Source organism: Cherax quadricarinatus, chromosome 8, assembly GCF_038502225.1.
Source record: "Cherax quadricarinatus isolate ZL_2023a chromosome 8, ASM3850222v1, whole genome shotgun sequence".
NCBI lineage: Eukaryota > Metazoa > Arthropoda > Malacostraca > Decapoda > Parastacidae > Cherax > Cherax quadricarinatus.
Genome location: NC_091299.1, coordinates 11,136,566 through 11,164,011, shown reverse-complemented (window position 1 = coordinate 11,164,011; position 27,446 = coordinate 11,136,566). Strand labels below are relative to the sequence as shown.

Here is a 27,446-nt window from a genome sequence, read left to right as displayed (position 1 = left end):
TAAAGCACAGTTCCACAAGGCACAGTACTCGCTCCCATCTTGTTCCTCATCCTCATATCCGACATAGACAAGGATGTCAGCCACAGCACCGTGTCTTCCTTTGCAGATGACACCCGAATCTGCATGACAGTGTCTTTCATTGCAGACACTGCAAAGCTCCAGGCGGACATCAACCAAATCTTTCAGTGGGCTGCAGAAAACAATATGAAGTTCAACGATGAGAAATTTCAATTACTCAGATATGGTAAACATGAGGAAATTAAATCTTCATCAGAGTACAAAACAAATTCTGGCCACAAAATAGAGCGAAACACCAACGTCAAAGACCTGGGAGTGATCATGTCGGAGGATCTCACCTTCAAGGACCATAACATTGTATCAATCGCATCTGCTAGAAAAATGACAGGATGGATAATGAGAACCTTCAAAACTAGGGAGGCCAAGCCCATGATGACACTCTTCAGGTCACTTGTTCTATCTAGGCTGGAATATTGCTGCACACTAACAGCACCTTTCAAGGCAGGTGAAATTGCCGACCTAGAAAATGTACAGAGAACTTTCACGGCGCCCATAACGGAGATAAAACACCTCAATTATTGGGAGCGCTTGAGGTTCCTAAACCTGTATTCCCTGGAACGCAGGAGGGAGAGATACATGATTATATACACCTGGAAAATCCTAGAGGGACTAGTACCGAACTTGCACACGAAAATCACTCACTACGAAAGCAAAAGACTTGGCAGACGATGCACCATCCCCCCAATGAAAAGCAGGGGTGTCACTAGCACGTTAAGAGACCATACAATAAGTGTCAGGGGCCCGAGACTGTTCAACTGCCTCCCAGCACACATAAGGGGGATTACCAACAGACCCCTGGCAGTCTTCAAGCTGGCACTGGACAAGCACCTAAAGTCAGTTCCGGATCAGCAGGGCTGTGGCTCGTACGTTGGTTTGCATGCAGCCAGCAGCAACAGCCTGGTTGATCAGGCTCTGATCCACCAGGAGGCCTGGTCACAGACCGGGCCGCGGGGGCGTTGACCCCCGGAACTCTCTCCAGGTAAACTCCAGGTAAACTTTCTCTAATTTCTTGACGTGCTTGACCAGGTGTGGGTTCCAAACTGGTGCTGCATACTCCAGTATGGGCCTGACGTACGAAGTGTACAGAGTCTTGAACGATTCCTTACTAAGGTATCGGAACGCTATTCTCAGGTTTGCCAGGCGCCCATATGCTGCACCAGTTATCTGGTTGATGTGTGCCTCGGGAGACGTGTTCGGTGTTATGGTCACCCTAAGATCTTTTTTCTTGAGTGAGGTTTGCAGCCTTTGTCCACCTAGCCTATACTCTGCCTGCGGTCTTCTTTGCCCTTCCCCAATCCTCATGACTTTGCATTTAGCAGGGTTGAAATCGTGAAGCCAGTTGCTGGACCACGTGCCCAGCCTATCCAGGTCTCTTTGTAGTCCTGCCTGATCCTCATCCAATTTAATCCTTCTCATTAGCTTCACATCATCTGCGAACAGGGACACTTCAGAGTCTATCCCTTCCACCATGTTATTCACATATATCAAAAATAGCACTGGTCCTAGGACTGACCCCTGTGGGACCCCGCTCATCACAGGAGCCCACTGTGATACCTCATCATGTACCATGCCCCGCTGTTGCCTCCCTGTCAGGTATTCTCTGATCCATTGCAGTGCCCTTCCTGTTATATGTGCCTGATCCTCCAGCTTCTGCACTAATCTCCTGTGAGGAACTGTGTCGAAGGCCTTCCTGCAGTCCAGGAAAATGCAATCGACCCACCCCTCTCTCTTGTTTCTTACTTCTGTTACCCTGTCATAAAACTCTAGAAGGTTTGTGACACAGGGTTTCCCTTCCATGAATCCATGCTGGTTGTTGTTTATAATCATGTTTCGTTCCAGGTGCTCCACCACTCTCCTCTTGATAATCTTCTCCATGACTTTACATACTATACACGTCAGACACACTGTTCTGTAGTTTAGTGCCTCGTTTCTGTCTCCTTTCTTAAAACTGGGGACTACACTTGCCGTCTTCCATACCTCAGGTAGTTCCCCAGTTTCAAGGGATGTACTGAAGATTGTGGTTAGTGGCATGCACAGCATCTCTTCTCCTTCTTTAAGGACCCATAGGGAGATGTCCGGACCCCTCGCCTTTGAGGTTTCGAGGTCACTTAGCAGCTTCTGCACCTCCTCCTCCGTTGTTTGCATGTCATCCAGCATCTGGATGGTATGTTCCCTGTTGGTGTCCCCCTCTGTGCTGTCTTCTCGGAGCCATTCCTGTCTCTACTGCAAATACTTCCTTAAATCGCATGTTGAGCTCCTCGCATACCTCGTGATCGTTCCTTGAGTTCCCCACCTTCTTTCCTCAGTCTGATCACCTGGTGTTTGACTGTTGTCTTCCTCCTGATGTGGCTTTACAACAGTTTCAGTGTTCCTTCTCTGATGTGCTCATGTGTAATAGACTACGTGATGGCAGAGTTTACTGTTTTGAGGAGGATTTTTGCTAATACTTCAGAATTGATGAAGTTACCTTTATTTTGCTTGTGTTAGAGACAGCGATTAATGATGATTCAAGGCATGTACGTCTGCGGAATTTTGGCTCTCTGATTACTAGTTGGGTGTTGTTGAATTTCATGCTATTTACATCTCCTTTATTGATTCCTGTTTCCATTTATACAGCTCAATCATATCCCCCCTAATTCTACGCCTTTCTAAAGAGTGCAGATTCAGAGCCCTCCGTCTATCCTCATAGGGAAGATTTCTGATACATGGGATCAACTTTGTCATCCTCCTCTGTACGTTTTCCAGAGCATTTATATCCATTCTGTAAGACGGTGACCAGAACTGTGCAGCATAGTCTAAATGAGGCCTAACCAAGGATATATAGAGTTGAAGAACAACCTGAGGACTTCTTTTATATTTCTTGATATGAAGCCAAGGATTCTGTTAGCTTTATTGCAAACACTTATGTACTGTTGTCTTGGTTTCAGATTACTGCTAACCAGAACTCCTAAATCCTTTTTGCAATCAGTAGTATTAAGATCTACATAATTATTTTATATATGGCATGGTTATTTTCCTGTCCAACATTTAGAACTTTGCATTTGTCTACATTAACCCTTAAACTGTCCAAACATACATCTACGTTCACGTGTGTAGCGCTCCGATGTTGATTTTCCCCATTTGAAAGCATGTAAAAAAAAGTAGATCTATGTTTGGAGCCTGCTGCACATCAACGTATATCTACATTTGGACAGTTTACGGGTTAAACTGCATATGCCACTTCTCCGACCATTGCATCAGTCTACTCAAATAATCCTGGAGTGCTCTAATGTCCTCATTAGAATGAACTGAACGGCCTATTTTGGTGTCATCAGCAAATTTGCTTATGTCTCTATTTATTCCCTCATCTAAGTTATGTAAATTGTGAACAACAACGGGCCCAACACTGACCCCTGTGGAATACTGCTTGTGACGTGCCCCCATTCTGATTTCTCCCCATTTGTGCAAACTCTCTGCTGCCTATTTGTCAACCATCCCTCTACCCAGAAAAAAAATCTCCTCCTATTCCGTGTATCTTAAGTTTCCTCAATAGCCTCTGATGTGGAACTCTATCGAAAGCCTTACTGAAGTCCATATACACAATATCATATTCAATACCATGATCTACCTCCTCAAATACCTTAGTGAAAAAAGTTAGTAAATTCGGAAGACAGAAACGCTCCTTTGTAAAACAGTCCTGAGATTCATTAATCAATTTATGCCTTTCAAGATGGCTACGAACTGCTACGGCAATTATTGATTTTATAAATTTTCCCACTATGGAGGTAAGGCTTATTGGTCTATAGTTCGAAGCTAAGGACCTGTCACCTGCCTTGTAAATAGGTATTACATTTGCTATTTTCCACTTGTCTGGCACTTTGCCAGTTTGTAGTGATATATTGAACAAAATAGCCAAAGTTATACTAAATTCCTCCTTACATTCCTTTAAAACTCTTGCAAACAGCTCATCAGGGCCTGGAAATTTGTTAGGCTTAAATTTCCCTATTTGTCTGAGGACCATGTCACTATTTACCCCAATCGTGCATAGTTTATCTTCCTGTTCTACATAATTTATTTCTGGAATTTTGCTAGTATCTTAAAAACTGCTGAGAGGAAGTAAGTGTTCAAAAGTTCATACATTTCTTCATCACTGTCAGTGATCTGACCTGAGTTACTCTAAAGTGGGCCAGTCTTGTCCCTAATCTTACTTCTGTATACCTGAAAGAACCCTTTTGGATTAGTCTTCAAATCCCTTGCGACTTTAGCCTCATAATCCTTTTTGCTTTTCTTATTCCTTTCTCTCTTTAACTGAATATACTGATTTCTTAACTGTCCATCCCCTTTTTTTGATATGCCTATATGTGCCTCTCTTTTGACCAGTGGGATGTTTTAATGTATTGTTTATTCATGAGGGATCATTTTTGTTAGCTCTAATTTCCCTACTTGGAACAAAAGCTGTCTGGGCAGCTAGCACTATGCATTGAAACACATCTTATTGGCAACCAACACCACCTACCTGACCCATAGTCAGGTCATCCCACTTTAGGGCACCCAGGTAATTTCCCAGTCCCATGGAGTCGGCCAATCATAAGTCTGGGACAGACTTGATTGCCGTTATCTGGGTAATTCCATGATATATTGAAACTAAGTGACTTGTGATCACTTTCCCCAAGCTCATCATTAACCTTACGATTAATAACTAGTGATTCTATGTTGGCAAGAACCAAGTCAAGAAGATTGTTTCCTCTAGTTGGTTCTCTCACAAACTGTTTTAAAAAGCAGTCCTGAACCGTATCAAGAGTCTCTAGGCTCAAGATTTCCTATCACACTGTTCCACTCAATTTGTCTAAAGTTAGAATCTCCCATTAACACAACATTTTCGTATCTAGACACCTCATGAATTTCGTCCCACAGCAGCCTACCACACTCCGTATCAAGGTTTGGGGACCTATAAATCACACCCAAAATTAATTTTTCACGACCTTCGAGAAACTAGCCAAACAGATTCTGTGTCCGATGTTTCTAATCTTATATCCTGTCTAACACAACAATATTAATTATCTCTGACATATATATAGCCACTCCACCACCCTACCTGTTGACCTTATCAGTGTGGAATAGTTTATAACCCTGTATATTGCATTCAGAAGGCATTTCTCTATCTTTCAGGTTGAACCAGGTCTCCATTATAGCAATAATATCTATATTACCTGCACTTGCAAGTAATCTTAGCTCATCTATCTTATTTCTTAGACTCCTAGTATTTGTATAGTAAACCTTAAGGCAGCTAGTCACTCGTTGCCCTCTACTATCTCTCTGTTGAACAATTGATTTGCCTTTACTTTAATCTGAATATTGTCTTTTAAACATATCCCTGGGGTATCCTGGTACTATCTGCTGTTATCAACCCTAGTACTGCAGCCTGATTGTTTCCCACAAACACACATACCTCAATAATCTATCAGTTTAAAGTTCTAGACAAGTCATCAATTACCCCCTCAATCGAATTGGCTAATGCAACCACTCCTACCCCAGAGAGATGAACCCCATCCCTTGCATACATATCACATTTGCCATAGAATATGTCCTAGTTATCAATGAATGGGATTGCAAGTTCCTTGCAGTACGTGTCTAGCCAGCAATTTATACCAATTGCCCTAGACATCCATTCATTGCCCACTCCCCTTCTAGGCAAGATGCTCCATATGATTGGGATCCCTCCCTTAGACCTGAGTACTTCTATGGCTGACCTGTACTTATCCAGCAGCTCCTGTCTCCTGCCCTTCCCAATATCATTGCCACCAGCACTAAGACAGATAATGGGCTTGTTCCCCTTACCTGACATCATAATATCCAACCTGCTGCCTATGTCACCAACACCAGCTCCTGGGAGAGACACCCTCTGTCTGACCTTCCCATCTCTGTTACAAAAAGCATGGTCCATGTATCTTACCTGAGTATCCCCCACAATCAGAATATTCTTACCTTGATAAGCAGGGGAGTCAGTGGTACCGTTAACCTCACCAACTACTTAAGTACATTCGTCCTGGAGAACAGAGAATTGATTTCCTACCCTCACATTTTCTCTATTAACCTTCCTTATCTTCCTTCTTCCTGAATTGTCAATCACTTGCCACTTTAAGTGACTGCCACTCACTGCTGGCATCCTTTTCCTCTTTACCAGCTCCAACCATCTCACACTCCCAAACCCATCTAGCCTCCTGTTTTCTTCCTGAAGAAGAACCTCCTCCTTCAACACTAACCTGAGATTCTAAAACACTACAGCAACCCATGGTGCTCGGTAACACCCCACGCTAATTCCCAGACAGCTTAGGACTGGTGTCTCACGGGACCACTAACCGCAGCGTACCTCGATCCCCTTATATTATAATTAGTAGTACTAGTAGTAGTAGTAGTAGTAGTAGTAGTAGTAGAATTAATTGCAGCTGTATTTATGAATGTAGTAGGTGTAGCTGTTATTTACCCTCACTCTTTTTCCTCATCTTGCTGCATTTCGTGGTTACTTCACTGCTCAACCATCACTTAACAGTGATGTGCTCAAACCAGTGCGTCATAATATAGCTCATAAAATGGACAAGTCATACGCTGCTTCATCAGCAAGTTCAAGTCATTAACCTTACTAATGAATCAACACACACACACACACACACACACACACACACACACACACACACACACACACACACACACACACACACACACACACACACACGCACACACACACACACGCACGCACACACACACGCACGCACACACGCAACCGGTGAAGAGGCGGGGCCAGGAGCTAGGACTCGACCCCTGCAACCACAAATAGGTGAGTACAAATAGGTGAGTACACACGCACGCACACACACACACGCACACACACACGCACACACACACGCACGCACACACACACGCACGCACACACACACGCACGCACGCACACACACATAAGGGGTCACAAATGGAAGTTGAAGACTCCGATGAATCAGAGGGATGTTACGAAGTATTTCTTATGTCACAGAGTTGTCAGGAAGTGGAACAGCCTAGAAAGTGACGTAGTGGAGGCAGGAACCATACATAGTTTTAAGACGAGGTTTGATAAAGCTCATGGAGCAGGGAGGGGCCCTAGTAGCAATCAGTGAAGAGGCGGGGCCAGGAGCTATGAATCGACCCCTGCAACCACAAGTAGGCGAGTACAAATAGGTGAGTGTACACACAGCTAGATGAACAGGCAGGAATTACAGGGGAAACATTACAGCGGATCAAGAGAACAAGGAAAACAACCATCTAACTTAGAGGAGTGAGAGAGCAGGTGGGTACATGGAAAACAGCCATCTAACATACAGCCAGTAGAGAACCACAAGATAACCTGGCAGGATCTAAACCCATACGGTAGTTAACAAACTGGCACAGTTAACAATGTAAAACACCACTGCAAGTCAAGTGATATGTAATAAAGCATAATAAGCCTCTCACTCAATAACAGAAATAGTCATACATATACCGGAGCACCAAGCCTCTCATTCAATAACAGATACAAAGAGTGGAGCACCAGGCTTCTCACTCAATAACAGTTACGAAGAGTGGAACACCAAACCTCTCAATAACAGATACAAAGAGCAGAGCACCATGTTTCGAACTCAATAACAGAGTGGAGCACCAGGCTTCTCACTCAATAAAAGGAACAAAAAGAATGGAACACCAGGCTTTTCACTCAATAACAGATAATCACGGTGAACTGGAACGAGGGTTTTAACTTATCATTTTGTTATCTTTTTCCTGGTGATGATATCGACAACACAAGCAAGAGTCCCGAGGACATCCAGTGGGTCCAATCAGATACACACACACACACACACACACACACACACACACACACACACACACACACACACACACACACACACACACACACACACACACGCACACACGCACACACACACACACAAATCCATAAGACAACTACAAAACACATGCATACACACATGTAAACACACACACAATACACACACATACGTAACACACACATACATAACACACACATACATAACACACACATACATAACACACACATACATAACACACACATACATAACACACACATACATAACACACACATACATAACACACACATACATAACACACACATACATAACACACACATACATAACACACACATACATAACACACACATACATAACACACACATACATAACACACACATACATAACACACACATACATAACACACACATACATAACACACACATACATAACACACACATAACACACACATACATAACACACACATACATAACACACACATACATAACACACACATACATAACACACACATACATAACACACACATACATAACACACACATACATAACACACACATACATAACACACACATACATAACACACACATACATAACACACACATACATAACACACACATACATAACACACACATACATAACACACACATACATAACACACACATACATAACACACACATACATAACACACACAAAACGCAATACACACACAATACACACACAAAATGCAATACACACACAAAATGCAACACACACACAAAATGCAATGCACACACAAAATGTAACACACACACAAAATGTAACACACACAAAACACAATATACACACACAATGGTTCCACACAAGAGATCGGTGCAAAAGCTGGAGGACCAGGCAGGTGTAACAGGGAAGGCACTGCAATTGATCAGAGAATACCTGACGGGAGGGCAGCAGAGAGTCTTGGTATGTGACGAGGAGTCAGAGTGGGCGACTGTTACGAGTGGGGTTGCACAGGGGTCAATCCTGGGACTGTTGCTGTTTCTGGTATATGTGAAAGACATCAAGGAAGGACGATGTGAAGTTAACGAGAAGAATTCAACTGGAGGAGGACCAGGCAGGACTACAATAGGATCTGGACAGTTTGCAGGCCTGGTCCAGAAACTGGCTCCTGGAGCTCAACCCCACCAAGTACAATGTCATGAAGATTAGGGAAGGGCAAAGAAGACAGCAGACACAGTGCAGTTTAAGGGGCCAAAGACTACAAATCTGAGGCACATAGCAACCAAATAACTGCTGCATCACATGGGCACCTAGCAAACCTAAGAATAGCACTCTGATATCTCAGTACCGACTCATTCAGGACTCTGTACACCATGTACGTCAGGCCCATATTGGCATAGGCAGCACCAGTTTGGAGCCCACACCTGGCCAAACAAGTCAGGAAATTAGGGAAAGTGCAGAGGTTTGCAACAAGACTAGTCCCAGAGCTAAGGGGCATGTCCTACGAGGAGAGGTTAAGGGAAATTGACCTGACGACACTGGCGGACAGGAGAGAAAGGGAGGATATGATAATGACATCTAAAATACCGAGAGGAATCGACAGGGTGGACAGAGACAGGTTGTTCCAGAGATGGGTGTTATATCTTGGAAATTGGTCATCCTGTGTTATTTAACTATTGTAAGAGAATATGATCATCACTTAATATTATAGCGCGAAAGTCCCCGTTTATAGCTAAAATAGAGACTTTCGGCATTATATTATCTGTTAAAATATATAAAAAATACCATGGTATTATCCCTATTTTATTATTATTATTGTTAAGTAGGATTATTATGTATATAGAGCATAAGTCTCGGAACCATCCGGTGAATTGTTCAATTGCTGACTGACGTTTGGGTCAGGTGATGCAACCTGACGACGGGTCAACAGACTGGCAGGTAGTCAGTCCGCTCCCTGTTCTAGCCTTGACAACTGATCGTATACTGGTTCTCTCTTAGGGTGTACAGATTGAATGGGTTTGAGAATTAGTCTCTAGAGCTGACTCAGTTTGTTCCTCATTGCTCTGAAGATTGTTTTGATATTTATATTCTTGGTCAGTTCAGTAATCCATAGAGATACGTCTTCTCAGACAAACTCTTGCTTTCTACTTACTTTACGGCCGGATTCAAAGGTCTTCTTGAATCTTGTACATTTTGTAGTTTGAGTTTACACAGTCTTGTTAAGACAAAGACCTAAATGTTAGTGAAGACTTAATTACAGGAAGAAAAATTAATCTTCCTTATTAAGGTGATACTTCCATGATTCTGAACTAAATATGTATATTGTAAATTTATTGTACAAAGTATTAAGATATAATATTAGATACAGAGAAAAGATAAAGTATTGTATTTAAATATTTTAATAAATTTGAATATTCTATGGAGTTTCCCAGTTGAAATTATTTCCCCTAGACTCTAAAATACCTTTAACTAACTCAGATCCAAAATCTTGTTGCCTATGAAGAAAATAGTAACAGACCACATTCTGAAGTTCTTTATAAAATTTCTTATTCGCAACAATGGGACACAGCAACAAGGGGTCACAATTGAAAGTTAAAGACTCAGACAAGTCACAGGGATTTTCGTTAGCAAGTTCGGTACTAGTCCCTCTAGGATTTTCCAGGTGTATATAATCATGTATCTCTCCCGCATGCGTTCCAGGGAATACAGGTTTAGGAACCTCAAGCGCTCCCAGTAATTGAGGTGTTTTATCTCCGTTATGCGCACCGTGAGAGTTCTCTGTACATTTTCTAGGTCAGCAATTTCACCTGCCTTGAAAGGTGCTGTTAGTGTGCAGCAATATTCTAGCCTAGATAGAACAAGTGACCTGAAGAGTGTCATCATGGGCTTGGCCTCCCTAGTTTTGAAGGTTCTCATTATCCATCCTGTCATTTTTCTAGCAGCTGCGATTGATACAATGTTATGGTCCTTGAAGGTGAGATCCTCCGACATGATCACACCCAGGTCTTTGACGTTGGTGTTTCGCTCTATTTTGTGGCCAGAATTTGTTTTGTACTCTGATGAAGATTTAATTTCCTCGTGTTTACCATATCTGAGTAAATTGAAATTTCTCATCGTTGAACTTCATATTGTTTTCTGCAGCCCACTGAAAGATTTGGTTGATGTCCGCCTGGAGCCTTGCAGTGTCTGCAATGGAAGACACTGTCATGCAGATTCGGGTGTCATCTGCAAAGGAAGACACGGTGCTGTGGCTGACATCCTTGTCTATGTTGGATATGAGGATGAGGAAAAAAGATGGGAGCGAGTATTGTGCCTTGTGGAACAGAGCTTTTCACCGTAGCTGCCTCAGACTTTACTCTGTTGACGACTACTCTCTGTGTTCTGTTAGTGAGGAAATTATAGATCCATCGACCGACTTTTCCTGTTATTCCTTTAGCACGCATTTTGTGCGCTATTACACCATGGTCACACTTGTCAAAGGCTTTTGCAAAGTCTGTATATATTACATCTGCATTCTTTTTGTCTTCTAGTGCATCTAGGACCTTGTCGTAGTGTCCAATGGTTGAGACAGACAGGAGCGACCTGTTCTAAACCCATGTTCCCCTGGGTTGTGTAACTGAAGGGTTTCTAGATGGGTGGTGATCTTGCTTCTTAGGACCCTCTCAAAGATTTTTATGATATGGGATGTTAGTGCTATCGGTCTGTAGTTCTTTGCTGTTGCTTTACTGCCCCCTTTGTGGAGTGGGGCTATGTCTGTTGTTTTTAGTAACTGTGGGACGACCCCCGTGTCCATGCTCCCTATCCATAGGATGGAAAAGGCTTGTGATAGGGGCTTCTTGCAGTTCTTGATGAACACGGAGTTCCACGAGTCTAGCCCTGGGGCAGAGTGCATGGGCATGTCATTTATTGCCTGTTCGAAGTCATTTGGCGTCAGGATAACATCGCATAGGCTTGTGTTAATCAAATTCTGTGGATCTCTCATAAAAAATTCTTTTTGATCTTCGACTCTCAGTCTGGTTAGCGGCTTGCTAAAAACTGAGTAATATTGGGACTTGAGTAGCTCACTCATTTCCTTGCTGTCATCTGTGTAGGACCCATCTTGTTTAAATAGGGGCCCAATACTGGACGTTGTTCTCGACTTTGATTTGGCATAGGAGAAGAAATACTTTGGGTTTCTTTCCATTTCACTTATGGCTTTTAGTTCTTCCCGCGACTCCTGACTCCTATAAGATTCCTTTAGCTTAAGTTCGATGCTTGCTATTTCTCTGACCAGTGTCTCCCTACGCATTTCAGATATACTGACCTCTTTTAGCCGCTCTGTTATTCTTTTCCGTCGCCTGTAAAGGGAGCGCCTGTCTCTTTCTATTTTACATCTACTCCTCCTTTTTCTTAGAGGAATAAGCCTTGTGCATACATCGAGTGCCACCAAGTTAATCTGTTCTAGGCATAAGTTGGGGTCTGTGTTGCTTAGTATATCTTCCCAGCTTATATCGGTTAGGACTTGGTTTACTTGGTCCCACTTTATGTTTTTGTTATTTAAGTTGAATTTGGTGAATGCTCCCTCGTGACTAATCTCATTATGTCGGTCTGGGGCTCCACGTATACATGTCTGAACCTCAATTATGTTGTGATCGGGTATATTGTTTTTGATATGGTGACATTTCTTATCAGATCAAACTTGTTAGTGAAGATGAGGTCTAGTGTATTCTCCAGTCTAGTAGGCTCTATTATTTGCTGGTTTAAATTGAATTTTGTGCAGAGATTTAAAAGCTCGTGTGAGTGTGAGTTTTCATCAGAGCTGCCTCCTGGTGTTATTACTGCAACAATATTATTTGCTATATTCCTCCATTTTAGGTGCCTTAAGTTGAAATCCCCCAGGAGCAAGATGTTGGGTGCAGGAGCTGGAAGATTTTCCAGACAGTGGTCAATTTTTAACAGCTGCTCCTGGAATTGCTGGGATGTTGCATCCGGAGGCTTGTACACTACCACAATGACTAGGTTTTGGTTCTCGACCTTTACTGCTAAAACTTCCACTACATCATTTGAGGCATTAAGCACTTCTGTGCAAACAAGTGACTCTGCAATGTACAGGCCAACCCCCCCCCCCTTTTGCCTGTTCACTCTGTCACATCTGTATAGGTTGTAACCTGGGATCCATATTTCGTTGTCCAAGTGATCCTTTATGTGGGTCTCAGTAAAAGCCGCGAACATTGCCTTTGCCTCTGCAAGCAGTCCATGGATGAAAGGTATTTTGTTGTTTGTTGCTGGCTTTAGACCCTGTATATTTGCAAAGAAGAATGTCATCGGACTGGTGGTATTGTTGGTACTGGGGGGTGATTTTTTTTCCCGCATTAGTATCTGTATCTGTTGGTTTGGAGTGGAGGCCATCAACTGTGGTTCCACTCCAGGAATGACTGGATTTGGTGTATGATTTCTGCCATTTCCTGCCAGTTTTTTTTCCTTCCTGGCACTAAAAAACCTCTCCCTCTTGAGTGGCTGTGGCTACCCAGGTTTTCCCATGGCCTGGATGTTTGTATCTTTTTGTCCCCTTTAGATGGTGTGCCTGGCAATTTAAGTTATAGCACAGTCTTTCCCGTACTGAAGAGGTACACATTTCAGGGTGAAAAAGCTTACAGGAAGGGAGTTTGCATTTTCCTGTTATCAAATGGGCACGGCATTTTCTAGGGCGGTCATAGTTGCACGTCCCGTCTGTTTTTCCAGATTTCCCATGTCTGTAAAGTAAAAGGACACAAGTGCAACTAATGTGACATTTATTGTGGCAACGTTTCGCTCTCCAGGAGCTTTATCAAGCCATTACAAACAATACGCGGACACAGAGGGTATATAAAGGCTCAGAGTGAGGTGCAATACTAGTGAGGTACCATTTCTATGTTCACTAGTGGTAGTGGTAGTAGTAGTAGTAGTGGTAGTGACAAAAGTAATACAATATGGTAGAGCAATTAATTCGTACATGAGTAAAAGGATATAAAAGCTATTTACTCATGTACAAATTAATTGCTCTACCATATTGTATTACTTTTGTCACTACCACTACTACTACTACTACCACTACCACTAGTGAACATCGAAATGGTACCTCACTAGTATTGCACCTCACTCTGAGCCTTTATATACCCTGTGTGTCCGCGTATTGTTTGTAATGGCTTGATAAAGCTCCTGGAGAGCGAAACGTTGCCACAATAAATGTCACATTAGTTGCACTTGTGTCCTTTTACTTTACATATTGTCGGTAATTCTACCAACTTTATTACATAAGAACATAAGAACGAAGGAACACTGCAGAAGGCCTACTGGCCCATGCGAGGCAGGTCCAAGTCTCCTACCGGCTTAAGCCAATGCACCCAACCTAGTCAGGTCAGGTCAGGTCACATTGACTTAAGGGAGGAACACGGCAACCGACCTGGTAGCACAAGCTATCAGGTCTAACTCACACCCACCCACATCCACTCATGTATTTATCCAACCTATTTTTAAAGCTACACAACGTTCTGGCCTCTATAACGGTACTTGGGAGTTTGTTCCACTCATCCACAACTCTATTACCAAACCAGTACTTTCCTATATCCTTCCTGAATCTGAATTTTTCCAACTTAAAACCATTGCTGCGAGTCCTGTCTAGGCTAGATATTTTCAGCACACTATTTACATCCCCTTTATTTATTCCTGTCTTCCATTTATACACCTCAATCATATCCCCCCTAATTCTACGTCTTTCTAGAGAGTGCAGATTCAGGGCCCTTAGTCTATCCTCATAGGGAAGGTTTCTGATACATGGGATCAACTTTGTCATCCTCCTTTGTACATTTTCCAGAGAATTTATATCCATTCTGTAATAAGGTGACCAAAACTGTGCAGCATAATCTAAATGAGGCCTAACCAAGGATGTATAGAGTTGAAGAACAACCTGAGGACTCCTATTATTTATGCTTCTTGATATGAAGCCAAGGATTCTATTAGCTTTATTGCGAACACTTATGCACTGTTGTCTTGGTTTCAGATTACTGCTAACCAGAACTCCTAAATCTTTTTCGCAATCCGTAATATTAAGATCTACATTATTTAGTTTATATGTGGCATGGTTATTGTCCTGTCCAACATTTAGAACTTTGCATTTGTCTATATTAAACTGCATCTGCCACTTCTCCGACCACTGCATCAGTCTATTCAAATCTTCCTGGAGTGCTCGAATGTCCTCGTCAGAATGAATTCGACGGCCTATTTTGGTGTCATCGGCAAATTTGCCGATGTCGCTCTTTATGCCCTCATCTATGTCGTTTATGTAGATTGTGAACAGCAGGGGGCCCAACACTGACCCCTGTGGAACACCGCTCGTGACACTTCCCCACTCTGATTTCTCCCCATTTATGCAAACTCTCTGCTGCCTATTTGTCAACCATGCCTCTATCCAGGAAAAAATTTCTCCTCCTATTCCATGTGCTTTAATTTTCCTCAATAGTCTCTGATGTGGGACCCTGTCAAAAGCCTTACTGAAGTCCATATACACAATATCATATTCATTACCATGATCTACCTCCTCAAATACCTTAGTGAAAAAAGTTAATAAATTCGTAAGGCAGGAACGCCCCTTTGTAAAACCATGCTGAGATTCGTTGATTAATTTATGCTTTTCAAGGTGGCTACGAACTGCCTCGGCAATTATTGATTCCATAAATTTTCCCACTATGGAGGTTAGGCTTATTGGTCTATAGTTCGAAGCTAAGGACCTGTCACCTGTTTTGAAAATAGGTATCACATTTGCCATTTTCCACTTATCTGGCACCATGCCAGTTTGTAGTGATATGTTGAAAAGATTAGCCAAAGGTGTGCTAAGCTCCTCTTTACATTCCTTTAGAACCCTTGCATACAGTTCATCAGGGCCTGGGGATTTGTTAGGTTTTAATTTATCTATTTGCCTAAGGACCATGTCACTTGTGACCCTAATAGTGCACAGTTTATTATCGTCCTGTTCTACATAATTTATCATTACTGGAATATCGCTGGTATCCTCCTGTGTAAAAACTGAGAGGAAGTATGTGTTAAAAATTCTACACATTTCCTTATCACTGTCAGTGAGCTGACCCAAGGAACTTTTGAGTGGGCCTATCTTGTCCCTGATCTTACTTCTGTATACCTGAAAGAATCCTTTTGGGTTAGTCTTCGATTCTCTTGCAACTTTAACCTCATAATCTCTTTTTGCTTTTCTAATTCCCTTTTTCATTTCTCTCTTTAACTGAATATATCGATTTCTCAATTGCCCCTCTCCTCTTTTGATTTGCCTATATATGCCTCTCTTTTGACCAATCAGATATTTTAATCTATTGTTCATCCATTTAGGATCATTTTTGTTTGATCTGATTTCCCTATTTGGAACATAATTTGACTGAGCAGCTAGAACTATGCCCTGGAAAGCATCATATCGGCAACCATCACCACCTACCTGACCCTTAGTCAGGTCATTCCAGTTCAGCCCACCTAAGTAATTTTTCAGTCCTATGAAATCAGCCAAGCGAAAGTCAGGGACGGAGACTTGATTGCCATTATTAGGGGAATTCCATGATATATTAAAACTGAGTGATTTGTGATCACTTTCCCCAAGCTCATCATTAACCTCAAGATTATTAATTAGTGTTTCCCTACTGGCAAGAACCAAGTCAAGGAGGTTATTTCCCCTAGTTGGCTCTGTCACAAACTGTTTTAAAAAACAATCCTGGATCGTATCAAGAAAGTCACCTGACTCTAAATTTCCTGTCAAATTGCTCCAGTCAATCTGTCTATAGTTGAAATCTCCCATTAGCACAACATTTTCGTATGTAGATGCCTTACGAATTTCGTCCCATAGAAGTTTACTGCACTCCCTATCAAGATTTGGGGCCCTGTAAATCACACCCAAAATTAGTTTTTCTCGGCCCTCGAGAAGCTGTAACCAAACAGATTCAGTGGCTGACGCTTCTAATTTAATATCTTGTCTAACACAACAATTTAAATTGTCTCTGACATACATCGCTACTCCACCACCTTTCCTGTTGACCCTGTCAGTGTGGAATAATTTATAGCCTTGTATGTGGCATTCAGAGGGCATCTCTCTATCTTTCAGATTGAGCCAGGTCTCTGTTATAGCAATAATATCTATGTTTCCTGCACTTGCAATTAATCTTAGCTCATCTATCTTATTTCTTACACTCCTGCTATTAGTATAGTAAACCTTAAGGGAGCTAGTCCCTTGCTGCCCTCTGCTGTCCCCCTTTGTTTGCTGACCTGATCTATTGTCTTTATTTATAACTTCATGCTGAATGCCTTTTATACATTTACTGTTTCCAACCCAAGTGTTGCACCCTGCTTGTTTCCCACACACACCCATACCTCTATCTTCCATCAGTTTAAAATCATAGGCATTTCACCAATGGCCTTCTCAATCGAGTCTGCAAGTGCTACCACCCCAGCCCCAGAGAGATGTACCCCATCCCTTGCATACATATCATGTTTGCCATAAAAGTTGTTCCAGTTGTCAATGAATGGGATTGCAAGTTCCTTGCAGTATCTGTCTAGCCAGCAATTTACACCAATTGCCCTAGACAACCATTCATTTCCTACTCCCCTTCTAGGCAAGATGCTACATATGATTGGGATCCCTCCCTTAGACTTAATGAAATCTATAGCTGACCTGTACTTATCTAGCAGCTCTTCTCTCCTACCCTTCCCAATATCATTTCCACCAGCACTGAGACAGATAATGGGCTTGCTCCCATTACCTGACATGATATTATCCAGCCTGTTGACAATGTCCCCAACACCAGCTCCAGGGAAGCACACTCTATCTCTCATCTTCTTATTCCTATTACAAAAAGCACGATCAATGTATCTTACCTGAGAGTCACCAACCACAAGAATGCGCTTACCTCCATTAGCAGGGGCAGTAGTACCCTTACCTTCACTGGCCACTGAGGTACATTCATCCTGAAGAACAGAGAAGCGATTTCCTACCTTCAGATCTTCACTCTTAACTTTCCTTACTCTGATGCGCCTTCCATTACTGTGAACTACTCGCCACTTGTAGCAGGTGCTAGGCTGCACCTCACTGCTGGTAGCCGTTGCTGCCTCCCCAACTACAGCCTCCTCACAGCGAGAGACAGACTGCACCTCGCTGCTAGAAGCCTCATTCCCCACAACTCCAGCCACCTCACACTCTCTCCCAGACCCATTGAGGTGGACCTTCAGCCTCCTAATCACCTCCTGGAGAAGCAAGACCTCCTCCTTCAACTCTCCAACCTCAATTTTTAAAACACTGCAGAAGCAAGCCATGCTTTGTAACCGTCCACACTAATCCCCAAAGCAGCTCAGGGTCTGTGACCTCACGTGACGACTGACCACTGAGTACTGACGACTGACCACTGAGTACATTTCCCATGTCTGCAGATACCAAGTGCATAGTATGTGCACAGGCTTGGTTTCCGTTTGCCTTGGGTTTCTGTGACTGTATTCCCTGTTGGTGCATGTTTCCCTGTCTTATTCCTATCCTCCCTAGCACCAACAATGGAGCTCCCACCAGTTGTTTTTGGTAATATATCCTCACTATTGCTAGTGGAGTCCTCTTGTTTGCTATTTCCTGTGGTATTTCTAGTTTGCAATATTGGTTTTATCTTATCTTTGACTACACTTGTTTCCCCACTACAGCTCCTGTCCCCTATGAGGTCATTTATATGTATTCCTTCCTGCGTATAATTCCCGACTACCTGGACAAAATCTCCAGCTTCACCATTACTGTCTCCCAGGACAGCACCTCCAGCTTCACCATTACTGTCTCCCAGGACAGCACCTCCAGCTTCACCATTACTGTCTCCCAGGACAGCACCTCCAGCTTCACCATTACTGTCTCCCAGGACAGCACCTCCAGCTTCATCATTACTGTCTCCCAGGACAGCACCTCCAGCTTCACCATTACTGTCTCCCAGGACAGCACCTCCAGCTTCACCATTACTGTCTCCCAGGACAGAACTATCAGCCCCACATTTACTGACTACCAGGACATCACCTCCAGCCTTACAGTTTCTGACTACATGGCCAGTATCAAGGGCAGTACCATTCAGCCCAGACTTTTTATGTTCCCATCTGTTGTAGAAAGCTTCTAGAGTATATATCAGGTTTCTATGTTATTTATATTGTTTATTATGTCATATTAGATGAATTGTGAAAGATAAATAAGCCACATAGATGATATCGGTGAAATATTGAAGTATCTTGTCGTGCCTCCTGAGAGCCGAGAATGGATTAATTGAATTTCAATTAATTTAAATGAGGAAAATTGACTCTGCAAACGAGCAAATCCAGATGCGAGCAAGGTCATGGAACGGATTAAACTCGTGAGTGGAGGTTCCACCGTATTTCAAAGCTCAAGTGACAACTTCAGTACATTATATTCTTTCAGTATCTGAGTCCACAAACTAAGTTGACAACAATCAAAAAAATTTCAGCAACATCATAAAGCTCACTGTATGGGCAAAACATTGTCAACAAAGGATCACATTATACTGCATATGTGTTTATATTTCCATTGTGTCGGTAGTTTATACCATTTATTTCCAACATCAGTCGAAATATCTATAAGAACATAAGAACATGAGCCAATTTGCATTAGGCCTGTTGGCCCATGCTAAGCATGTCCAATGACATCAAGGCAGTGATGATAAAATCATGTTTCTGCCCCCTAATAAAGATAATGATAAAAAATAAAGATTTTATTTCTTAGTAAAGGTTACAATGTGTAATTACAATTTTGGTTTGCTAAGTACAAAGAAAGCCACTATCATGCTGGGGCATTTTGGGCAGACTGGTCCTAGTACATAAATAACAAAAAGGCACAATACCGTGACTGGAACGATACACAAATAACCCGCACATAAAAGACAGAAGCTTACGACGTCGTAAGCTTCTGTCTTTTATGTGCGGGTTATTTGTGTATGGTCCTAGTACATAATAACTACTTAAATCTAAACAAGATAAGAGTGGTTAACTATTATTAAAATCTTTATTTAATCTTAATACTTATGCGAGGTAGTCAAGGTGGAGGTTTATAAATATTAATCTTGAAGTTGCACATAAAAACAATATTACAATTAATGTTTCAGGCAGTAATATTTCATGGATCGGCAGATGTTTAATAGACTAGAGGTCATATAATATAATAATTGATTAGAAGTTGTTTTGGTTGGTTTGGTTAGTATTGAGAGATGAGACGATTTTTAAGCAAAGTCCTAAATTTATTAGTAGTTATGGTATCCTTTACCGGTTCAGGTAGTGAATTCCAGATCTTTGGGCCCTTTACGTACCTTTGATATACCTTATACCTTCGAAGAATTTCGAGAGTATATCTACTCTCTGAGCCTGGCCAGGGGCCAGGCTCGTCTGGTGCTCGCCTGGTCAACCAGGCTGTTGCTGCTGGAGGCCCACTGCCCCACATATCCATCACAGCCTGGTTGATCTGGCACCTGGTGAAGATACCTGCCTAGTTTCCTCTTGAAGGCTTCAACACTTGTTCCAGAAGTGTTTCTGATATCTTCTGGTAAGATGTTGAAAAGTCTGGGACCTCGGATGTTGATAGTGATCCCTTATTGTCCCAATCGCACCCCTGCTAGGTTTATTTTACATTTCCTCCCATATCTCTCACTCCAGTATGTTGTTATGGCAGTGTGCAGATTTGGGACTAAGCCCTCGAGTACCTTCCAGGTATTATCATGTACCTCTCTCTCCTCTGCTCCAATGAGTACATGTTCAAGACTTGCAGGCGTTCCCAGTAGTTTAGGTGCTTTACTGGCTCAATGTGAGCCATAAACGATTTCTGTATTTGTTCCAGCTCCGATATTTCTCCTGCCCTGAACGGGGCCATCAGCACTGAGCAATATTCTAAGTGAGGGAGCACTAGTGATTTGAAGTGTGTCATCATCAGCACTGTTTCCCTTGTTTTGAAAGTTCTCAATATTCACCCAGTCATCTTCCTGGCTGTCGTGATCTTTGTCTTGTTATGGTCTTTAAAAGAAAGGTCCGCTGACATAGTTATTCCTAGGTCTTTTACGTGTTCCTTACGTTCTATTTGGTGACTCTCTTGAGTTTTGTATACAGTGCTCCTTTTGAGTTCTTCATTCTTTCCATACCTAAGCAGCTGAAACTTATCACCATTGAACGTCATGTTGTTTTCCACTGCCCACTGGAAAACCCTGTTTATGTCTTCCAGTATTTTTCAGTGTCCTCTACCATACTGACTTTCATGCTTATTTTAGTGTCATCTGCAAATGATGATACAAAAGTGTGCTGGGTGTTTTTGTCTATGTCTGCTATGAGGATGAGGAACAGCAGAGGTGCCAGGACAGTGCCTTGGGGCACTGAGCTTTTGACCTTGCTGATGCTGGATCTTGCCCTGTTCACTACTACTTTTTGTGTTCTGTGTGTTAGGAAACCGAAAATCCATCTGCCTACCTTCCCCATAATGCCCATGGCCTTCATTTTATGCGTTATCACTCCATGACCGAAATTTGTCAAACGCCTTTGCAAAATCTGTGTAAATCACATCTGCGTTTTTGTTGTCTTCCAGTGCCTCCGTAATTCTGTCATAATGGTTCAGCAGTTGTGACAGACATGATCGTCCTGCTCTAAAACCATGCTGGTTCGGGTTATGTTGGTTGTGCTGGTCCATGAAATTTGTAACCTGCCGTCTCATCACTCTTTCAAAGATTTTTATGATGCGAGAGGTTAGGGCTACTGGTCTGTAATTTTTAGCTAGTACTCTACTGCCTCCCTTGTGCAAAGGAGCTATGTCTGCACTCTTTAAGACCTCCGGTATTTCACCTAGATCTAAGCTCTTTCTCCAAAGAATACTGACGGCTCGTGCTAGTGGTACTTTGCACTTCTTTATAAATAGAGCATTCCACGAATCTGGTCCAGGTGCTGAGTGAGTGGGCATGTTTTCCATTTCTTTTTCGAAATCTATGGGATTTGTATTGTCAGTTAGTTGGTCTGTGCGGCCTTCTTCTGGAGTGAAAAATATTTCTGCATTTTCTACCTTGCTGTCATTTAGTGGGTTGCTGAACATCGACTCGTACTGTTCTTTTAGGAATTCACTCATTTCCTGTCATCGTCAGTATATGAGTCTCCTCTCAGTAGTGGTCCAATTCTACAGGTAGTTCTTAGCTTGGATTCTGCGTAGGAATAGAAATATTTTGGGTTTCTTGCAATATCCTGTATGACCTTTTGTTCCCTTTGTACTTCTTCTGTGAGGTATGACATCCTAAGTTTTTGCTCTAATTCAGTGATCTCTCTGCTAAGTCTATCTTTCCTCTGTTGTAGCATATTTGCGTTTTTCAGCAGTTCAGTAACCCGTTTTCTTCTTCTGTACCATTTCCTACGCTCTCTCTCTATATCTAATCTTCCTCTGGGTTTCCTCAATGGTACATGTTTCATACATACTTTGTATGCTTCTGTATTCAGCTTCTCTAGGCACTGGTGGGGATTTAGGTCGCTCATGTCTGATTCCCAGGGTATGTCTGATAGCTCTTGGTTTATTTTTTCCCAGTTAATTATATGGCTGTTAAAATTAAACTTACTGAACATCCCGTCTCTAACTTCAGCGTTGCAGTTTCCTACCCCTAAGTTAATACTAGTTTGAACCTCTATGATGTTATGATCAGAGTAAATAGTTTTGGAAACCGTTATGTCTCTGATCAGTTCCTCGTTATTTGTGAATATCAAATCCAGGGTATTTTCATTTTTAGTGGGATCAGTTACCCGTTGGTTTAAAGAGTACTATTCACAAAACCTCATTATTTCCCTGGTATGTACCTGTTGAGCCAGGGTACTTCCCGGGGATATTTCTGGTATAACATTACGTTGTGCCATCTTCCATTTTACATGAGGGAGATTAAAATCTCCAAGGAGTAAAATATTTGGTGTAGGACTTTCTAGCCTATCCAAATAGCTATCTATCTTACTTAACTGATCTGTTAATTCCTCAGCAGTTGCCGATGGTGGTTTGTATACTAGGATAATTACCAAATTCCTATTTTCAACTTTAATGCCTAGAATTTCTACTATATCCTTCGTAGAATTCAGCATTTCTGTGCAACAGAAAGTATTCTTTACATAGATTCCTACTCCTCCCTGTGACCTATTGATTCTACTTGCATTGAAATTTTGCATAGTGTGACACTGACACGAGGGATGTCGAAGAGTGCCTCATGCCTTGTATTGTGACTGCGTTCTGTTGTAGCTATCAAGAAGTTTAAGTGGAGGATTTATATTGGAGTTTATGTTCTGTATATGTAGTAGGCACAATACTATGAGAGTATGTCTCATATATTTAGCAAGTTTAGGCTTTTGAAAAGTGGTGGAGTGTGCTGCCTAGCACAGGAGCTGGTAATCATCTGCACAGCCGCTTTTTGTTGGGTTATTAACCTTTTGACTGTTTCGATCGTATATATAGGTCTTATGAGCCACCGTGTTTGACTTATATATACTCAAATTCCAGTGGCTTCAAATCAAGCAGGAGAAAGCTGGTAGGCCCACATGTGAGAGAATGGGTCTGTGGGGTCAGTGTGCACCATATAAAAAAAATCCTGCAGCACGCAGTGCATAATGAGAAAAAAAACTCCAACCATTTTTTTTAATTAAAATGCCAACTTTGTGGTATATTTTCGTATAGTATTTATGGTTTTATTCTCGTTTTCTTGGTCTCATTCGATAGAATGGAAAACATATTATAGAAATAGAGGCGATCTTGATTGGTTTTGCTATGAAAAGAACCTTGAGATGGAGCTCAAAGTAGGGAAAATGTTGGATTTTTGCCAATGTTCAAAAGTAAACAAATGATGTCATTTTCCAATAAATGTCCAAGTAGCCATTATAATATGCAGTCATGAATGGGTTGACATTATTTATACAATTATTACAATATTGCAGTAGTCTGCATAACAGTAAATCTTCTATTTTTTGTTTGAATAAAAATTCAAAATAGAAAGCAAGAGTAATATCAGAGGGGCCTGGAGATGTGACTGATGAACAAAGAAAATGTTATTTTAGAGCCAGGAATGTCTGCATTGCTCATTCTGGACCCTATTTTGAAAATGTCATATTTTTAATTTTCGTGAAATTGGCCAAATTGCAAATTTCTGACCACATTATTGGGTAGTTGTAATCGGTAAATGGGCAGTTTCTTGTACTCAATCGATAGAAAAAACTGAGTTCTAAAGAAATAGCTATGAGTTTGGGCGACTGGAACAATGGAATTAGCCAAAAATAGGGTTCAAAGTGGACGAAATCACCGATTCGTAAATATCGCCAAGGTCGCTAACTTTGCGAGAGCCTAAGTCTGTCAATTTTCCATCAAATTTCGTTCTTTTGGTGTCATTACAATCGGGAAAAGATTCTCTATCATTTCATAAGAAAAAATACTTTTTTTTTTTTTTTTTTTTTTTTTTTTTTGGAAATTTTGAGACACCAGGAGACACCTCAGGATTTGGGGCTGCGACAGTCACGGGGTTAAAGGTTTAAGGTGGTTGGCTGTGGTTGATCCCCAGGCACAAATACCATACGTGAGGTAGAGATATATTAAAGAGTGGTATAGGGTAAGATAGGGTAAGAAGTGTTGTTTGGGGTACATAGTATCGTATCTTGGAAAGGATGCCTACCGATTTGGAAATTTTCTTGGATATATGCTTGGTGTGGCAATGAAATTTAAGATTACAGTCAAGAGAAGACCCAGAAATTTACCCTCAGTGTGTCTTGAAATAGGGAAACCATTTATCGATATATTAAGTTGGATATTTAAGGCTTTGTTTCCAAACAGCATACTATTTCCCTGATGCAACCTATGGATCAAGAGATTAAGGCAGCCTACACGAGGGTGTACCAGTCTAGATATTTAGATAAAGTAATGGTAGTGACTGAGGAGGAAGATTTGGAGAAAGACCAAGGCAACACCAAGAAGTACAACCTGAAATCTGCCATCAGCAGCCCTGTAATATCATGAAAGGAAACGAATATGACAAAATGTTTAATGTTGATAATGAGTTGGACTTTGAGGCCAGTAATTTTCATCAAACCCTTCAGAGGGCTGAAATACAAATGTTACAGAAGATGTGATGGTACAATTAGAAGATAATGATGCCAATCCTAATTACGAGATACTGAGTGATGTAAAAATTGTAGATCAAGTGTCGTGGTACCAACATGGAAAAGTAGGACAGTGATGACAATAACAAAGAAGCTGGCAGTTTACCAAAATTGTCCGAGCATATAAAATCATTACTGCTCCTTCCTATAACTTGCTCTTTGGTCCTGGGTAAGAAAAAACAGAGTTCTTGAGAGGCTAACTGCACTAGATTACTAGTGCAACGATATATGAATATCTTGGAAGTATGTTATTGACTTATTTCATGAAGCCCACCATTTATTATTGAAGTAAATGCAATAATATTGACAGGAATCATAAAAAAATTATTGTTCTACAATTGGCTTGTGGAATACTGGAAATATTCCAAATATTTTGGAATTTGTGTGGGAGTAAAGGGCAAGATATTTTGCAAATGTCAAAAGCTTAGCAACTTTATTTTTTTGTAGAATCGCACTAGCGTTGTTTTATAAGTACCAAGTTCCAAAACCACCTTTTTGTTGTAGAATCGCACTAGCATTGTTTTATAAGTACCAAGTCCCAAAACCACCTTTCGTTGTGCCATTTAGGCCGGGGTTCTTGCCAAATGTCATTTTCAGTAATTTTTTTATCAGTAAATATTCTTTTTTTTGCTCATAACTCGGATTTTGGCTCACAACTCAAAGCAAAAAATCGACCAAGCGACGGCTTGTAACTCAGAAAACTTATAAGTTGGGGCACTGGTAAGTCAAGGTACCACTGTATCCAGTTCATTAGCTGGTGTCTATACCATATACAGTAGTAAGATAATTTATTAAAAAACACATCATTGCACTTACGCCTGTGCATCGTTGGCAGTAGATGCTTGGGTTGAGGCTCGGGACCACAGCTGCTGGCCAGTATGAAGAATTTGCTGGAGAGAGCGATCAACACGTGGAAGTTCACCTCCACCATTCAGATTACTGGCTAGCTGCTCTGCCTGTTGCAACAACTCCTGCAAGCTACGACTCCCCATCTTGGTAGTACAGTATCTGTCAAACAATTATTAATGCAAAATTAATGCTTATCCCTTAACATTTATATTGCAGAAGAACAAAGCTTGATACCTGGAAAAATAAAAATAAAAAATTGATAACATACACTAATTCAATATACACTTTTTAAAGTACTTAACTGGACCTGTTGCTTACATACTAAGCTAGTTAAAAAGCAAGTGTTTGTCACATCTTCAATGAGACAGTAGTGGTAAAATGTAATGACAGTGGTAAATATTAAGTAATCTAATGTATGATGCACACAAGCTGCCTCATTAACTACAGTACACACTAAATACCTGAGCAAACTACACCCTTCAATCGAGTGCTTTGCTGCAAGTAAAGGGCTCTCCACCTAATGAACTGGAGCTTTTGTCCCCTCCCTCAGGTCAAATATAATTGCCCCGCCTCCCTCCCTAATGTCAGATGCTCTATGAATAATAATTATTATTATTATTAATAAATTAATATATAATCAAGGTCCCAGGACCAAAATGCTTTCTAATAAGTATGTCCAAGTGTCTGCTTATGTGTCTTTCTAAACCACAAGTTACTATACATGTATATATAACACGATACAGTTAATACTCGACATTAATGCAACTGAAAATGTAAGTTTGGAAGCACAATACAAGCAAAAATTGATAAGCTAAGTGACAGATAGAGTAAACTAGCAAAAAATATGTCTACAAGCTTCCTAATAACCTATGTCAAGATTACATTGCCTCAAAATTTGACAGGGATGAAGACGATGATTTAACTTAAATTATTAACACACAGGTTTGCAACCCAGGATGACCCAGAAAAGCCACTATGTCTGACTTATTTCCACTGGGGTTCTTGAATCTTTTTTTCCCAAGATTCAGCCTACACACTGCTAGGTGAAACGAGGCAACAAGTGTAAGGAAATGTGCACAATATTGCCACCTGTGCTGGGCTTTATCTCAGGTCTATCAGATGTAAGCCAAAGATAGGTTCAGAAAGACGTAAGCATACACTAGGTGACTAAGATATATTTATTAGAAAACATTTCAGTGTTTGCTCCCAAGTCTTTCTAAACCAATTTGTAGGGATCTGTTACCAAGGTTTTTGCCAAGCCAAGGATACTAAGAGTGGCGAATACAACTCTTTAGTATCTACTACACGCAGGCAGGTATCAGAAACTTTCTACACAGCTATAAATTGCTGGAAGAAAGTGCCTAACCATAACAAAGCTAGTGGTGGCATAAACCACTTTAAATTTAAATTAAGGAGTACAGTATCTTGCAGGTGAAGCTGTGAGAAGGACGAGACAAGTTTTGAATTACTAATACCACACTATTATGTACTGTACTAATACAATACTACACCACCAACAAGTAATGTGCAATAGTAAACT

General features: G+C 41.3%; 1 protein-coding gene across 3 annotated transcripts in view; it reads right to left on the bottom strand.

Moving 5' to 3' along the window:
- Positions 1–27,446, bottom strand: part of LOC128685418 (nuclear pore complex protein Nup93-like) — a 301,160-nt gene that overhangs the window by 262,431 nt on the left and 11,283 nt on the right. For all 3 annotated transcript variants that reach the window (XM_070082868.1, XM_070082870.1, XM_070082869.1), the window contains exon 2: positions 25,874–26,065. In XM_070082868.1, the coding sequence (XP_069938969.1) occupies positions 25,874–26,049 (176 nt within the window). In that variant the 5' untranslated portion in view covers positions 26,050–26,065. The remainder of the gene's footprint in view (positions 1–25,873; positions 26,066–27,446) is intronic.